Source organism: Bactrocera latifrons, unplaced genomic scaffold (assembly GCF_001853355.1).
Source record: "Bactrocera latifrons isolate USDA-ARS-PBARC rearing strain unplaced genomic scaffold, ASM185335v1 scaffold_347, whole genome shotgun sequence".
In the NCBI taxonomy this organism is placed as follows: Eukaryota; Metazoa; Arthropoda; class Insecta; order Diptera; family Tephritidae; genus Bactrocera; species Bactrocera latifrons.
Window position 1 is genome coordinate 246264 of NW_017536987.1, and position 16600 is coordinate 262863.

The following is a 16600-nucleotide window of genomic DNA, read 5'->3' on the forward strand; positions in this document are numbered from 1 at the left end:
ATACCAACAAGGACCACAGCAAACGTGGCCACAGCAGCAGCAAAGCCGCCCACAGCAGGAAAGTTCACAATACCAACAAGGTCCACAGCAGCATAAAACCCCACAACAACATGAGCGTTCGCAATATCAACAAGGTCCACAACAGCAGAAACCCCCACAGCAACCGAATCAGCCTCATCACCAACAACGCCAACAACCACAGCAGACCCAACCGCAACACCAACAATCTCCCCAGCAAACTCCAACACGTCAATCAAGTGTTTCACATTCGTCATCAAGTACATCGCTTTCGTCTGCTCCTTCGCAAAGCAGCATATCACCTGGGACTCTAGGTGTCAAAGGGGAAGCGGAAGCCAACTATTTAATAATGGATTTAAGTAAAATGCCCAATAAGGCTTACCATTATGATGTTACCATCACTCCAGATCGTCCCAAAAAATTTTTCCGAAATGCTTTTACACAGTTCATGAATACTTATTTGCCAGGTCATTTCGCTGGATTCGATGGAGTGAAGAGTTGTTATTTGTTAGAAATGTTGCCAAAACCCGTTTATGAAGGCGATGTATCGGTAATAATATTACACACGTACATTTATAATAAAATTTAATTTGAATGTAAAAATATAATTTATTTTTATGTACAGATTGCGGATTCCGCCTCACGACAAATTCAGTTTAAAGTTTCGATTAAACCCACAGACAATATTGAAATTGATTTGGGATCACTACGCACGTAAGTCCAGCATTCATTGGCGTTTTTTTTCTTTCTTTTTTAACCGCTCCAACCATTTCAGTTTGTTGTAATATTTAAAATTTTTATTTCAGATACCGTAATGACCGTATTTATGACAAGCCAATGCGTGCTCTACAATGTCTTGAGGTGATTTTAGCGAATGCTTGTCAACAAAAGGGCCTACGTGTCGGTCGTTCCTTCTTCACACGACCTAATCAGACATTAGATCTCGATGGAGGTTACGAGTTATATACTGGTCTTTACCAGGCAGCTATTTTAGGCGATGTGCCTTATTTAAATGTTGATATTTCAAATAAGTCATTTCCAATGGCATTAAATTTAATTGATTTGTTGAACGTGTTGCGTATTGATGCAGGACGCAGTCTAGATCAACGGGGTTTACAAAGCCTAAGTGCTCACCTTAGAGCTTTAAAAGTAATTTACAGTCCTCCTCCTTCTTTTGGTGCTGCACCACGGTCTTATAAAGTAAACGAAGTTAGCAGAGAATCTGCAAGTTCTTTGTCTTTTAAAATTGACACTGGAGAGAAATTAACGGTTCAGAGCTACTTTGCTAGTCGAGGTTACAAATTAAAATATCCTCACTTAGGTTGTGTTGTAGCAGGATCTTCGGTAAAACCAAATTACCTACCGATCGAGCTATGCAGCATCGAACCTGGCCAAGCTATTAAGGTAAGTAAAACTAAATCCCAGGTAAAATACAAATATAGATAAATAACGATGAGGATTTATTAAAATTCCCATACTAAACCTAACTTTTAATAAATTTCTAAAATTTCCGTTTTTAAGAAAAAAGACGGAAAAGCCCAAGTTCAGAAGATGATTAAATTTGCCGCCACATCAACTGATGAACGAAAAAGAAAAATAATGGAAAAGCTCCAATATTTTTTGCATAACAACGACATACTCTTGCAAAAGTTTGGAATTCGAATTGATAATCAATTTATAAAGGTACCAACACGATTACTAAGACCACCGTCAATTGAATATCGATTAGGCAAACTCGTAGATCCTCGAAATGGTTCCTGGCGCAATTTACAATATTTGCAAACTGGCATGACATTAAAGAAAACTGGTCACAAGTGGGCGATCATATATAATCCTTCTAGGTTTTTGCGACATGGCAATTTGCTAGATTTTTCAAACATGGTGAGTTTTATTTTCGAGTAAAGCTTTTACTTTTTCCTGCCCCAAAAAATATACATGAAAATGCAGTCCACATAATTAATTTTATTGTGTCTCTATTTGAGGCTCTCATTGCATATTTTTTAATACAGCTGCATGATTATTAAACTGTTTATACATTTTCTTTAAAATATTAATATAATTTTAATTATACTGGCAACTTGCAAATATTTATAGTATATGATCTTTAATTTGTCATACAGTTATTCAATGAAGCTAAGCGAATGGGCATAAATTTGGATTCAGAGAGGGAGATACAAGAAACCAGAGACATTGTTAGAACATTGGAGGAATATAAAAGAAAAGATTACGACTTGGTTATAGTGGTGATTCCCAATTATGGTACATCGTACGCTGATATAAAACAAAAAGCCGAATTAGTTTGCGGGCTCCTCACTCAATGTATCAAAGAACAAACTTTGAATCGACGTGTGGACAATCAATTGATTGGCAATTTATTATTGAAAATAAATTCAAAACTGAATGGATCTAATCACAAAATTTCAGCTAAATCCCATATTGTACTCGATCACGCCATGTTTATGGGGGCGGATGTCACTCATCCATCACCCGATCAACGGAATATTCCAAGTGTTGTTGGTGTAGCTGCTTCCCATGATTTAAATGGAGCTTCTTATAACATGCAGTATCGTTTGCAAGAATCAGCAAAAGAAGAAATAGATGACATGCAAAGCATTAGTCGTCACCATCTGAAAGTATATTTCCAAAAGAATAATTGTTATCCAAATAACATCATTTATTACCGCGATGGTGTGTCTGATGGGCAATTTAAGAAGGTGAATAAATTCGAAGTCAGCGCTATACGCGCAGTATGCAAAGAGGTAAGTGTTACGTGGTGTATTATTCAGTAACAAGCAATAGCAATGTTCAAATGTTCTTGCATACAATTAGAATATTATCTTCTTTTGTTGCGCACTAATTCAATTTCATAATCTTATTCCAGCTTCGGATTACGCCTAAAATAACATGCATAATTGTGGTGAAACGACATCATACGCGTTTCTTCCCTACCAAACCTACTGGAGATAAATGGAACAATGTCTTGCCCGGCACAGTTGTCGATCAAAAAATCGTTCACCCGAACGAAACACAGTTCTTTATGGTAAGCCACCAGTCAATTCAAGGGACAGCAAAGCCGACACGTTACAACGTTCTCGTGGATGACGCAAAATTTACAATGGATGAATTACAAATGATGACCAATAACTTATGCTATATGTTTCCGCGTTGTAATCGCGCAGTTTCTTACCCAGCGCCTGCTTATCTTGCACATTTGGTTGCAGCTCGTGGCCGTGTTTACATCGATGGGTAATTCTTTCTTTTGAATTTTTGTTTCGTTCATTAAAGAGTAACTTTTTCAGACCCCCTCTAAGGCGAGCTCTTCGCGACGAGTATAATAAACGACTCATTAATGAATCCTTTATGCAAAATACACCCATGTTTTTTGTATAAACATAAAATTAATATATATATATGTATATACATATTTTTCTATATCCAATGGCAAACATAGTTATGTATATATATATTATCATTTAACATTTTCAATCAACTTATATGTATATGCATTTTAAATTACAAATATATTATATTTTTCGATTGCAAAACCCAAGTACCTGGAATAAAATTTCCTGTGTACTTTATTAATGTGTTTCAATTGAATGAAGAACGATTTAATATTTCTTCACAAGATATCTTTTTCGTTAAGATAATATAATTCAGCCGAATTGGTTTATTTCTCATAACGAATTTCGTCGTTACAACAACAGAAATAGTAATATATGATGGCAAAATTACAAATATATGTATACATAAGAAACGTGAACGTCCTTATTATAATAAACTGTCATAATATAACCGAATTCACTGTTTGCATCGCTAAAACATAGTTGGCAATTCATGGCTTCAGTGAGTGAATTGTGCATTTGATCGAAATAGGGCGCTAGATTATGCTGAAAAGTGTCAAAAAAGAATGCTATTAGGCTATTTTTATAATAACTCAACCTAGATTTTGACAGAATATGTTTTATAAGCTTGTTTTTTAAAAAACTGTAATTTAAAAAACAAATGATAGCAAAAATTTGGAGCTCACTGTACTTGATTGATGTCAGCTGATGTTTGAAACGACAAGTTTTGGCGCGCAATTTAATTAGTTTGTGATGAAATTTCGTGCGTTAATAGTTTTTTGTGTGCAAAAAATTGATTTGTTTTTAAAAATATATTTATGCTGTTGCGAAAATGTCTACACGCAGTTGTGTACCGATGCAACAAAAATATAATCGTGTAGTTGTACTTGTGGATATGGATTGTTTCTTTTGCCAAGTCGAGGAGAAACTAAATCCCCAACTTAAAGGACAACCAATAGCTGTAGTGCAGTATAATGCCTGGCGCGGTGGCGGGTAAGCGTAATTAATATAATTACTAATTTCATTACAAATATTAATTCACCTTTTTAAAAAATATATGTATTAAGCATAATTGCTGTGAACTATGCAGCGCGTGAAAAAGGTGTAACGCGTCATATGCGCGGAGATGAGGCTAAGGAACGTTGTCCCGAAATACAATTGGTTAAAGTACCAAATATACGAGAAAAAGCCGATTTGGGCAAGTATCGTGAGGCAGGCAAAGAAGTGGCTACTGTGCTACAACGTTTTACACCACTGTTGGGGCGGGCTTCCGTTGACGAGGCATATTTAGATATAACGGAAGAGGTCAATAAGCGCTTGGAAGACATGAATGCGGTAAGTAAACTTTATTAAGCAAATAATTTAAATATTTCAAAAAAATGTCCTCTTTTATTTTTTTAAGGGTTCATTTATGCTTCAACCGGCGGCTCTTATAAATACCTATGCTGTAGGTTATACTGGTATTGGTGATTATTTAAATGTGATCACGAAACATTTCAATGAGCCTAATGAGGAATATTTAGACACAGAATATGGTTCATACGCACAAGCTCATGACTATGCCGATATGGCGGCTGTACGCCAAAGTGATATTCGCTTGATTATCGGTGCAGCGGTGGCAAGTGAAGTGCGTGCTGCTGTTAAGGCCGAAACAGGCTATGAATGTTCTGCTGGAATTGCGCACAATAAAATTCTCGCCAAATTGGCATGCGGTATTAACAAGCCAAATAAGCAGACCATTTTGCCGTTGGGAGAGATACCCAAGTTATTCGAAACTTTGCCACTCACTAAAATACACGGATTGGGTGGGAAGTTTGGCGAAAATATATGTACCTGCTTGAACATTCGCTTTCTGGCAGAGTTATTACCCTTTTCCGAGCAGGAGTTGCAACGGAAATTCGATGAAAGGAATGGGTGGGTTATATATGTTTCCATAGACTACTAGCGTCATAGTAAATTTACTAATTTCATTGTATGCAATTTACTTCTAGCACTTGGTTATATAACATTTGCCGCGGCATTGATTTGGAAGCGGTTACACCACGCTTTTATTCCAAAAGTATCGGTTGTTGCAAGAAATTTCCTGGACGTAATAATATAACTGGTTTAAATACATTGCGTCATTGGCTGGGTGAGCTGTCTAATGAAATTTGCGATCGCATGGAAAAAGATATGCTGGAAAATAATCGTCGAGCCAAACAAATGGTGCTAAGCTTTGTGCAAGAATTCGATGGTGAAGAGGTATCGGGGTCACGTTCCGTGCCGCTTAAGGGTTACGATCAGGAGATGTTAACCAAAAGCAGCTTGGAAGTGCTGCAGCGACATACCAAACAATTTTTCAAGTCCGGCAGCTCACTAGCTTTAAACAATCCCATTAAATTTTTGGGTATTAGTGTGGGTAAGTTTGAAACATTACAAAGTGGACAGAATAAATTGCAGGAAATGTTTGCCAATATGGCAGCTAAGAAAAAAAACGAAACGGACAATGACTTGCCAACAGTAGGCCGTGAAGGTAACGGAACTACATGTACGGACACACCTGTTGCAAAGAAACCCACATTTTTTCAAAATTTTTTGCAACGTGATTCTAATACAAATTATTTGACTGATTTGAAAGCTAACAGCATTACTAGTGCTATAAATGTCGACAAAAGTTTAACAGTAACGAATGCAGAGCTGTCTGCTATAAGTTTAACAAAAAAATTTGATAATTCAGAGCCACCAGAAGTACGTAGCTTCTTTCTAAATGCTTTAAAAGAGCAGAGACCTAAGGAGAGTACATACTCGTCAACTACCTTTAATGTTGAAGCCGAAAATAATATTTTCACCAATAATAATGAAGAGCATAAAACTGATATTTCGAAAAGTTTTTTTACAAAGTTTTTAAAAAAGTCGGATATTGAAGAGAATAATGTACAAAAATGTACAAAAAAAAACGCGAACCAGCTACCAAACACCGCACCATGCCAAAGCACTAATGTAATAGAAACGCATATGACAAAAACCCCAACAACAAAAATCAATGCAATAGATTTAACTGTTGAGTTAGAACAACACATTGATCAGACAACGTTCGAAACCAAAACGACAGCAACAACAGCCACCATCAATGGTATCAATACAACAACAAATAAGCGCAAATATACCGCTTTGGTTGGCAATACATCGCCAACTCATAATTCACCAAAAAACATGTGGCCAGTAAGGGCTAAGCGTACACCTTCACCATCATATGAAGCAAGTTATGTTGAATTTGCGGTGCCAGAGTTGCGTCCGGAATTCCTACTGATGACCAAATGTGCCACTTGCAAAGCGGATATACCCTCGGATGCACGCTCCATACAGCTGCATCAAGACCATCACGTAGCTATGCAGCTTAGTCAACAAATACGTGACGAATATCGCAAGGAAGTCAAAACAAAACTAAGTGCGCAGAAAGCCACAGCAATTGCATCGATTCCAGGCAAAAAATCAAAAAAGTCACCAGTACAAGCAACAAAGGCCGGCAGCAACAAAGCTGGCACCAGCATAACCAAATTTCTAAAGCCCATTAAGACCAGTACAACGACAATTGCCTCAAATGCAACTCCACTTGTGGAGTCAAGGTCTCCTAGTATAGTAATCAATGTGTTAGATACCACTGTGCAGGAAACGGTGGTTTGTGTGGAGTGCAACTTGCCCATAGTCACAACTGCCTTGCAAGAGCATAAAGATTTTCATATTGCCAAGGCTCTACAGCGTCAACTCAACATGTTGTAGATGCGCACTGTGTCGGCGGCTAAAAATTCAAATGAACCTAGTCATAACAACAGCTTGAATTTAAGTCACGCGAGTGTTAAAAACGTGAAACAAATCACAATCAAATTGATAGACAAATAAGTACCTAAATGCATACATAAATAAGTGTTCTAAGTAGCAAGTATAAGTGTTTTAAGTAAGCAAGTATAAGTGTTTTAAGTAAGCAAGCTTAAGTGTTCTAAGTAAGCAATCATACATCTATGAGTTCAAAGCAGATTAACATATGTTCTTTGTGGATCACCTCAAATATATGCACACATTTCAACTTTTACCACTCTCATATAAACAGCATAAGGTAAGCGTTTCATTATTGTTTTAGTTCATTTTTATGTTTCGCTTATATAAATTTTAAAGTTAGGTTAGTATTTGGGATCCGTTTGGTTTCAAAACCGAACAAATATGATAATTTCAAAATCCGTATGTACATAAATACTTCAAGTATATTAAGGACCGTTTTATAAATGTATGGTTAGCAGCCATCTGTCAGTTTAATTCTGGTTAACTTAACTTAGACTCATTCTTTCGCTGAAGAACCGTTTTTTTAACCAGAGCTTAACTGACAGATGGCTGCTAATCAAACATTGGGAAAACGGCCAGAGATATATAACTTTCTATTTTGGGGGGTTATATCCAACTGCAAATAGTAAAATTTGCTCTTTTTCAAAAACTCTCTTGTAATGCTAAAAATCAAGCTACATTCGTTCATTGCATCAGAATTAATATTTTTTTTTTTATCTAACGGCTGTTAATAACATCATTGAATAAAAAATAAATTTCCTAATGCGAAAATTTTCAAATAAGTAAAATATGGAGGTGGAATATTCAAAAGAAATGTTTCGTGTTCAAACTTTACTCGTATAAATCCAGTAAACCTGTCGACTTCTTTTAAAAGTTAAGGAGATCGCTTCATTTTTTCCTGACTTATACTGCTTTTTCAAAAAACTTCGAATATTATCAGTTCATAACCTCAACTCCCATATAAAAATCGAAAACATACATTTTTATAAGTTTTGAATTGCCTTAGCAATTATTTGCATTTTTTTAATATTTTCATTTGCTTGATTAACACTTATAGACTTAATTAACACTTGATGCTCAATTAATAAGTAGGCACTAGAAGCTCATCATAGTGTGTTTGGTTGACAAGATTTCCATTATTTCGCTAAAAATAGCCAAATTTATATCCGGGTTATGTTCTTGAACCGCTCACTTGATCTCTCGTTCTAATTAAAGTATTTGGTGTAGTATTCGTTGTAGAAATTGTAGTCGAAATGACCGTAGTTCTTGTAGTTCTCGTAGTATTGCTTCAGTGTGTCATTGTGATAGATGTTCACATCCTTGAAATAAATGTTGGGCACGAAGAATTGAGATAAATCAATAGGACGATCGAATGGATAGCCGAATGGCTTGTTATCAACGTAACGTAATCCCGTGCCAATGCCAGAAAGGTAGGTGACATCAATGTTTGAGGGTTGTTCGATAGAGCCAACGTATGGAGTAATGTAAAATACGAACTGTACCGGTAGACCACTCTCCCAACCCTTAGGTAAGAGCAGACGATCTGGGAATCCACGGTGTGATTCGCTAATTTCTACAGGGTATTCGTATTTGCCGTCGAAGGCAGCCATCACATAGTGATACAATTCAGTGTAGGTGGTGCGATCCTTCACAGTCCAGTAAAATTCCTCAGATGAACGTTTGATGATATTCTCGCCAGCGACCAATTCATAGACGAATTCATCTAATTCAATGAAATTCATGCGATTATCGTTCAGCGAAAGAATACGCCTATATTCGTCGTATTTAGGACCGTAGAATGTGCGAAGAACAACCTTCTGTGCCTTGTCCGATTCGACAGTGACATCATAGTGGAATGGTTGGTGGTTGAGACGCATTTGACGAGCGTACAATGATTTGTCCCATACGAATTTACCATCATCGAAAACCATTTTGTCGTTCAACAGGTTGGTAACATCAATATCAACCAAATCGAAATAGGTGACCAATTCACTAATGCTAACATCCTTGACTTGAACTCCGTGAGCAACGAGTTCTTCTTGTGTGTATGGTGTGAAGTGGTATTTGAAACGATAGAAAACATCGGTGATTTTTTTGTAGAAGCTGTACCACATTGGATCACGCAACATGGTTTCGAAGTTGAGGAAAACATTTGGATATACCTCAAAGTCGTTGTAGTCTACATCAGCGAGGTACATATGACTCAACATATTCCAATAGCTGAAGAAGAATTTATCAAAAGTATCGATATTAGATTGAATGTAACTTCCGATGAGCTCAATAGATTCTGGTTTTCGTATATCGATCTTGTGTCCATCAGCGGTGGTATAGTATCCATAGTCGATGATATCGTAGATACGCTTGAAGGCGCTTTGAATTTGGTTTAACATGTCGTATTTGCCATACGATCTACGTTCGAAATAGTTGCTGCGAGTGCTGAAACCAACACCGTTATAGGAAATCAATTCGGAATCATATCCGTATTCGTAAGCATGATTCCAGGAGAAATCGTCAATTTCACCGAAACCATGAGACAAACGTTCCATATAGTAACGACTCAGGATTTGGTCAACATTGTACAACCACAATTCACCACGACGATCCTTATTCAAACCGAAAGTTTCTCCATCCAAGAAGAACGCGTAATCCATGTTCAAGTAGTACCAATATGAATTCCAACCCAAATCTTCAGTGAAGTATGACAATGCAGAGTGTTCGTTGTAGTAGTCAATGTCACGTGTGTAATCAACCGGATGCCAGAACATGTTGATATTCTTCATGAAGGACACATATTTATCATCAGAAACAATTTCGTAAATGTTTTCACGTAGAGGGAAGTTCTTCTCGGCAGCGTACCACTGCTCGTCCAAACCCATAAGTCTCCACCATTGGTAGGTCTTGAAGTCCTTTATATAGAAATAACCCTGGTTGTAGTGGCTGTTGGTTTTGTGGTAGACGTCGAGCAATTCCTTCTCGTATTGACTGTATTTGCTCCAGGTGTTGTAATCGAATTTCTCAGCTTGGTATATGAGTTTGCTGTTGAGGAAATATTGTGGGAAGATTTCGTAGATGGATGGTAGTACCAGACCCTTGAAGTCATCACGATGGATGACAGCCAAAGTCAGAGCATAGATGAACATGCCTTCGTTGACATGGTTGCGAGCCCATGCAACGTTGGCTTGGAAGGTTTCCCAATCCTTGGCGTAGTAGAAGAAGTTGAAGAGACCATAAGCTTGCTTGTGGTGAGTTTTAACGAGGGCACCAAAGAATTCACCTCTAGGCAATAGAGCGCCCATTTTGTAAGACTCGTAGAATTTCTCCATATATTGATCGAAGTGCTAGAAACGCCAAGAGTATATATAATATTAGCTTCATTTAGGGATAAGTGATGGTTATTAATTGAAACTTACGGTGTAAAGTGCCTTGTCGTAGACCAAAGTGTGGCCCAACTTGATGTACTCCTCGAACATCAGTGGATCCTCCACACGGTAAACGATTTCGAAGAGGAACTTCTGTTTCTCCAAGAAAACATGATCGGCTACGGGAGACTTCTTGATCGATGAAACACTAGCGGCGGTCACTAGGCCAACAAGAGCCAAAAGAACGATAGTTAACTTCATTGCGAAAACTGCTCCGGATTAGATACTCAGCTCCAATGCCTAAAGACTGTTGCTGCTTCGACGACGTAGAGGCCTTTATATACATATGCTGTTATCAGTAGGCGAACAGCTTTTGTCTATCGTGCAGATGAAGAAAGCATTGATGCCAATCGTCGGTTCTGCGTGACCTTTTTGACCATGCTAGTATTTCAGTCTGCCTTATTGAATATTAAAAAAGTGCATGTGTTGTCTTAATATTACGCTTTTTTCACTAAGGTGAGAGCAGCTTTAACTTAGGTATGTATGTATGTCTATTTCTGCGAGTTTATTTGCATGTGCTACATATACATACATATTCGGTGTGATAATACTCGTACTATCAAAGCCCATGGATTCAATGCTATGGTCAGCGGCCATTTATGTTTACGTGGTGCATTCTGGAACAGATGTGCTAAAATCGTATTTAATTAAAATTCAAACAGATTCACAAACATATGCAATTAAAAAATGATTGTGCTAATTGGCGTGGCGTCCATGCCTTATGAGTTATCAGTGCCTTGGAAAACTACCCACTTTCATTCAAGACTCAATGAGTCTTCAGAAATTATTCAGTCCATTTATGCTTGTTATGAAAATATATTATATGACATGAGATGTCTTCAACTCGTTCGTGTTCGAAGATTTTTCTTTCTATAGTTCAACATTTTAACAACATTGAAACGGAAAAGGCTTTATAAACTGATCACATCGTAATTGAGTAAACTCATTTAAGGCGAGGTAAATTTGAAAGATCTGACTTTCTTGTTACGCAAAGGGCAGCCACATATTATAAATTGACGTGGGCGCAGACGACCACCCTATTTGTTTAAAAAAAAAAGTTTTTGAATATTTACTTCTTAAATTTAATTAGCATTGTTGACGACTACCGAGTCACATACAAATCTTATCACTGAAAGTAATTTTGTTTTTAATTTAATTTTTTGTTAAAAAAATGGCACAATATCTCCTGAACTTTGCTTATGATGGACGGAAACACGTACAATACATTATATATAATTTAGTATAAAGCCAAATAACTAGAGGTTATCGACAAATGCCGGTCTGCACAATGCAGTACTTAGAAAATGTGCACTTTTCAGTTTAAAGACTTTCACTGCGCTTTCAAGCGGTAAAAAACTCACATGCTAAAAATTACAGTTACAGTTAACGCAAGTCATTGCTTAAAATAACTTCCTTGACTGCCGAACGCGCGTATTTGGTGCAGCATAAGCTCAATGCCAACGAGGATGCTTTTCGAGGCACATGCCTGGTTTTCGAATTGGGTTAGCAAGTATGTCTAATTGAATTGATACAAATTTCAATTTTGACATAAATTAAAAATATGTTACTCTTTAAGCACTTCGATCAGCCGCGCATGCTTTGTGTGACATATAAAATGGGGGCCTTTGTGAGCAAATTTCTTGGTCCAATTTTAGTTAAAAATATTGTTTATTGTGTAGTCTATATAGTTAACTGATTAATGCTTAATTCATAAAGGAAGCAATTGTATTGTTTTCTATCTAATGCTGCCTTAGTAAGTTAACGGCTTCATAAATCCCGATATTAGTGATGATAAATTTAAAGTGTGTATGTGTATGTATGTATATATATTAATAAACATAGATTTCTTTCAAATTATTACTTAAAATACGTCTTCGTCATTGTTTATTCTTGATGTTGTAAATATCTGCTAAATAACTTTGTAATTCATTTTTATTGCTTTTTATAATAAAACTTAAAAAAAAAGTTGTACCCTGTTACCAGGTTTTTTTTTTTTTCAAAAATAACATTTTTGACTTGACTGTTTTTCGCGTATTAGTTTAATTAAGTCAATTAACCAATTTTCTTTATTCCTATTGGTTTCGTTAATTTTCTTATTGACTGAATTAGGGCATCGTCTTAAAGTCTATTTACCATGTCCTTTTTTAATTTTAACGAGTCTATTGTCAACAATATAAATTAAACATTTTATTTTACTTCCTATATCATACAATTTCATTTTTATTCTAAAATTACTAAATCAATACACTTTTTAAATAACTAATTACATATAAGTACTTTCATTATCTAAATTAAACTTGCTGCTGTTTGGGTTTTCCGACGATTTACTATTGCCAATTTTATCCGCCTCGTGCACTGTCGTCGGTAATATTGTATTTGAAGTTTCTGGAAAGAGCAGCGCCAAACAACCACTGACTAGAGCACAAACGGCAAATATTATGGCTGGCACATTCTCATAATATTTAGCCTAAAAGGAGAAAAGAAACGATATTTAAAATTAAATGAGCAAAATAGTTGAAGATTAAATCATATTTGAGAAAAGTTCAACACTTTGAACTACTTAAATAATTTAGGGAGGGCTGTCGAAGTAAAACCGGAGTTTGATATATATACATGTTCCATCCGGTAAGCTAGCTAAATCATAAGACTTAGGACTGTTTTTTCAATATCAGGTTAGCAGTCAGATAAGTTCTGATTAGTTTCAAAACTTCTTCCTTTAATAAAGTACGGTTTTTGTTTTAACCAAAACTTAACGAGACACATATTAAGAAAGCGGCCATTATAAGTTGTTTCTAATTTTACTTTCTCGAGAAAAGTGTTTTCGATACTTAGTTATAGACAGATCTCTTGGTTTATATATAAAAATAAAATAATAAATATTGGTTGCACGCCACTTCAGCCTTTAATAGATTACGGTGTTGGCGTAAACTCTGTTTGCTTTTTGCTTTCCACTTTAAACTTACCAACAAAGGCGTCTGTGGCGCTACCATTGAACCAAAACGGCCAACCATCGAGCAAAAAGACATCAAACTGTTGCGCAAGTTCGTGGGAAATATTTCCGAAGTGAAAAAGTATAAAACTTGGAACGCTGCGGTGATTGCAAGCTTACCCACTAAAAACAAGCTCAACTGTAGATAATATTTTTCTGAAAAAAAAAAAAAAATCTAAAAGGCACTTTCGATAATAAAATACGTTTTTTTATGGATTTCCTACCTGAATGCACAAGCACCGTACACAGACAGCATATGCCACTGAGTAACATAAAACCACATAGTGAATATCGTCTACCATATCGATCTATCGTCAGACAGGGCATAAAAAATCCGGGAATTTCCACAAGCGCAATCAATATGAAATTGTAATATTTATTACCACCCAATAGCACCGAGTTCAAACTGAGGCCATAGTAGACAAGCACCGTCACTACCCATGAGAGCGAACAGTTTGCAATACGAAATAATAATTTGCCGAAAGCCTCACGCAAAGGGAAACCACCACCGCTTTGACTGCTTAGCTTCCCACGATTCGCCAAAATCAATTTATCCAACGTTGCATCGGAAAGTCTACGTTTATTTTTTTGCGCCACACGCTTCAGTATGTCGGTAGCTTCGGTTTCACGTCCCTGACTTAGCAGCCAACGCACGCTCTCCGGCAGTACCCAGTAATAAGAGATCATAGCCAATGCCGGTATGTAGAATATACGTAGCATAATACGCCAATTCGGAAAGTACATAGAGACCACGGCTAAGAGCATTTCGCCGATAGCGTAGAAGATCGTAATTACACTGCAGGCAAATACGCGCTTGCTGGGACCCACCAGCTCAATGCCTATAATAAAGCAAATGGAATAGAGTGAGCTATTGGCGACGTTGTCGAGGAACTCGAAGACCAGAAATGGCACATAGGAGGTAGTAAACGAGCGCATAATCCCAAATAAGGCGCTCAGCATGCCGCCAAGCGCGAGTGCATTACGACGACCGTATCTGTAAATTATTGGGTAGAAAAGTTAAAATATCAAAAAATTAAAATAAATTTAAAAACATTACGCACTTATCCGATATCAAACCACCTAATGGTATACCGACAAATTGTCCAACATTATTAATGGTACCGGTGAGCGTCAGCTTCCACTCATCATTGCAGTAGATGCCGAACTACAAATGTTTTGCGAATATACAAGTACATATTATATTAATTTTCGTTCTAAGTTTTTTCTCTTCTTCACCGCTCTATACTCACATCATTCGATATGGTCACTTCGTCATCGCGAAATATGAAATTATTGTCGGGACAGTTCTGCGTCTTCTTCTCATCAAATAAATCTGCCGGACAATATTGTTCATCTTCACTTGTAATGGTCCAGTTTCTAGCAATGTTTGCGTATCGTTGACACTGATCTAGATCATGGCCCTTTAATGGTATGGCATATTTAACCCATGGCTCATCGTAAGCGCTCTGTGACCCGTCGCATTCCGTGAGATTGCACCTAAAGTAAAATGACTAAACTAGCTAGGGTAAGGTTCAGTAAAGACTTATATTCTATATCCAGAGTCTATTATGTTGTTAATTGCCTTGGCAACGAGAAACTGTTACAAGGGGCACAATAGGTTGGAAAACTATTTTCAATTCATACTGTTAAGGTTCGCCGTAGAAGGTTTTTTCCGCAATTTCACCAGTTTTTTCGTTGAGTTTAGTCCAAGAAATTCTCGTTCAAGGTGGCCAAGTTACTCATACATCATAGTTTCTGCCATTAAACCAACTACTCTATACAATTTTGTGTCAAATCTATCTTGATCAAGCGTTGCTAGGTGACCCACTAGCAAATGAATGCTTAATGAATCTGTGAAATTTCACGTTTACCTGGTTTATTAACACACTTCGATTAATATATAAATTATTATATATTTTTTGAAATATTTATAATTTTTTTTCCCTAGACAAATTTATTTCTAATAGTAAAAATTGAATTAGCAGTATTAATTTTTTGGATAAAATTCTGATTATTTACATTCTTGGAAAAATGTGATAATAGTGATGATGTGCTGAGTATGAGGTGTAGCTACGAAGAGACGACACTAACGTTTGCCCTTCAGGCAGGTGTGTATACAGATACCTATATTTGTATACCATGAACAGGGTATACTAAATTTGCCACGAATTCTATAACACCTAGAAGGAAATGTCGGAAACTTTACAAAGAATATTTTATATAAATATGAAAGATCAGCGTGATAAGCTGAGTCAATCTAGTCATATCTGTCTGTATTTTTTAGTTGACAAGATATCTTCTTCGCAGTCATTATACTCGTATACGAGTATTTATTTTAAGTTTTACACATACACATAATATATATAAAAGTATATATTGTAGTTTGCGCACCGCTGTTGCTCTCATATTTTTATATATAATTATTTCTTGCTTTTACCATGGGACACTCACCTGTGCGCCACATTTCCAGCTGTGAAAATATATGTGATCGATGATACGGCATTAAATAGAACTGGCAGGCAAGTTAGTACAAGTATGACGATCTGAAAGCGCCCAAATTCCCCTAAACGTATGAGTATGGCATCTAAAGTAGATTCCTCCTTGCTGCTGTTGTTGGCAGCCAATGATTCAATGCTTTGCGCGACAGAACCGTTGTTGGATTGCATATTTTCAATTGAGTAGTGAAATTGAATTTGCTATTAATTCTTTGCTTTCTTATCCTGAATAGGGTGTATTCAGTTTGACACGAACTTTCTAACACCAAAATTTTTTTAGTTCAGATTGCTATAACATATATCTACCTTTTTTTGTTTTTATAAACAATTTAAAGAAACTGAAAGTTAACGAGACAGACACATGTTTGTGAACAACTAAGCAAGACTTTGAAACCACTGGTCTGACACTTTGCCTGCTTTTTTTATATAGAGCCAGATCCCCGCGAAATCACCTCGCGACTGTTAAACTACATCAAATCGCGGCGCGAGTGTCACCTATGCACTGCCCAGGCACGGTGC

General features: G+C 36.6%; 4 protein-coding genes across 4 annotated transcripts in view; 2 read left to right on the top strand and 2 right to left on the bottom strand.

The window, feature by feature from the left end:
* The window catches only part of LOC108971543 (protein argonaute-2), a gene marked incomplete in the record, with an annotated part of 5200 nt that extends 1732 nt beyond the window's left edge, over nucleotides 1-3468 (top strand). Inside the window, 7 exon segments of the mRNA XM_018937672.1 lie at nucleotides 1-568; nucleotides 644-732; nucleotides 825-1422; nucleotides 1540-1899; nucleotides 2139-2777; nucleotides 2900-3264; nucleotides 3318-3468. Of these exon segments, the coding sequence (XP_018793217.1) occupies nucleotides 1-568; nucleotides 644-732; nucleotides 825-1422; nucleotides 1540-1899; nucleotides 2139-2777; nucleotides 2900-3264; nucleotides 3318-3408 (2710 nt within the window).
* Nucleotides 3469-4040: 572 nt separating this feature from the next.
* On the top strand, nucleotides 4041-7455 carry LOC108971544 (DNA polymerase eta; the record flags this gene model as incomplete). Its single annotated transcript, XM_018937674.1, is given in 4 exon segments — nucleotides 4041-4355; nucleotides 4430-4697; nucleotides 4765-5276; nucleotides 5354-7455. Coding segments are annotated over 4 exon segments (2709 nt in total). The 5' UTR covers nucleotides 4041-4194.
* Nucleotides 7456-8158: 703 nt separating this feature from the next.
* Nucleotides 8159-10864, bottom strand: LOC108971545 (larval serum protein 1 beta chain-like). The gene is made up of 2 exons (XM_018937675.1): nucleotides 10589-10864; nucleotides 8159-10516 (listed from the first exon to the last, which is right to left on the bottom strand). The coding sequence occupies exons 1-2, from the start codon at nucleotides 10796-10798 to the stop codon at nucleotides 8384-8386; spliced, it is 2343 nt and encodes a 780-aa protein (XP_018793220.1). The 5' UTR covers nucleotides 10799-10864; the 3' UTR covers nucleotides 8159-8383.
* Nucleotides 10865-12809: 1945 nt separating this feature from the next.
* The window catches only part of LOC108971563 (organic cation transporter protein-like), a 7101-nt gene continuing 3310 nt past the window's right edge, over nucleotides 12810-16600 (bottom strand). Inside the window, exons 2-7 of the mRNA XM_018937725.1 lie at nucleotides 16038-16383; nucleotides 14837-15083; nucleotides 14648-14751; nucleotides 13811-14580; nucleotides 13561-13742; nucleotides 12810-13064 (exon numbers count right to left, since the gene is read on the bottom strand). Coding sequence (XP_018793270.1) covers nucleotides 12861-13064; nucleotides 13561-13742; nucleotides 13811-14580; nucleotides 14648-14751; nucleotides 14837-15083; nucleotides 16038-16252 — 1722 coding nt within the window. The 5' untranslated portion in view covers nucleotides 16253-16383 and the 3' untranslated portion in view covers nucleotides 12810-12860. The remainder of the gene's footprint in view (nucleotides 13065-13560; nucleotides 13743-13810; nucleotides 14581-14647; nucleotides 14752-14836; nucleotides 15084-16037; nucleotides 16384-16600) is intronic.

Bases quoted from the DNA above. Each gene is read 5' to 3' on its own strand.
- LOC108971545 (XM_018937675.1), bottom strand. From the start codon at position 10,798: ATGAAGTTAACTATCGTTCTTTTGGCTCTTGTTGGCCTAGTGACCGCC. The intron at 10,517-10,588 runs GTAAGTTTCAAT...TGGCGTTTCTAG, and splicing joins ACGACAAGGCACTTTACACC to CACTTCGATCAATATATGGA.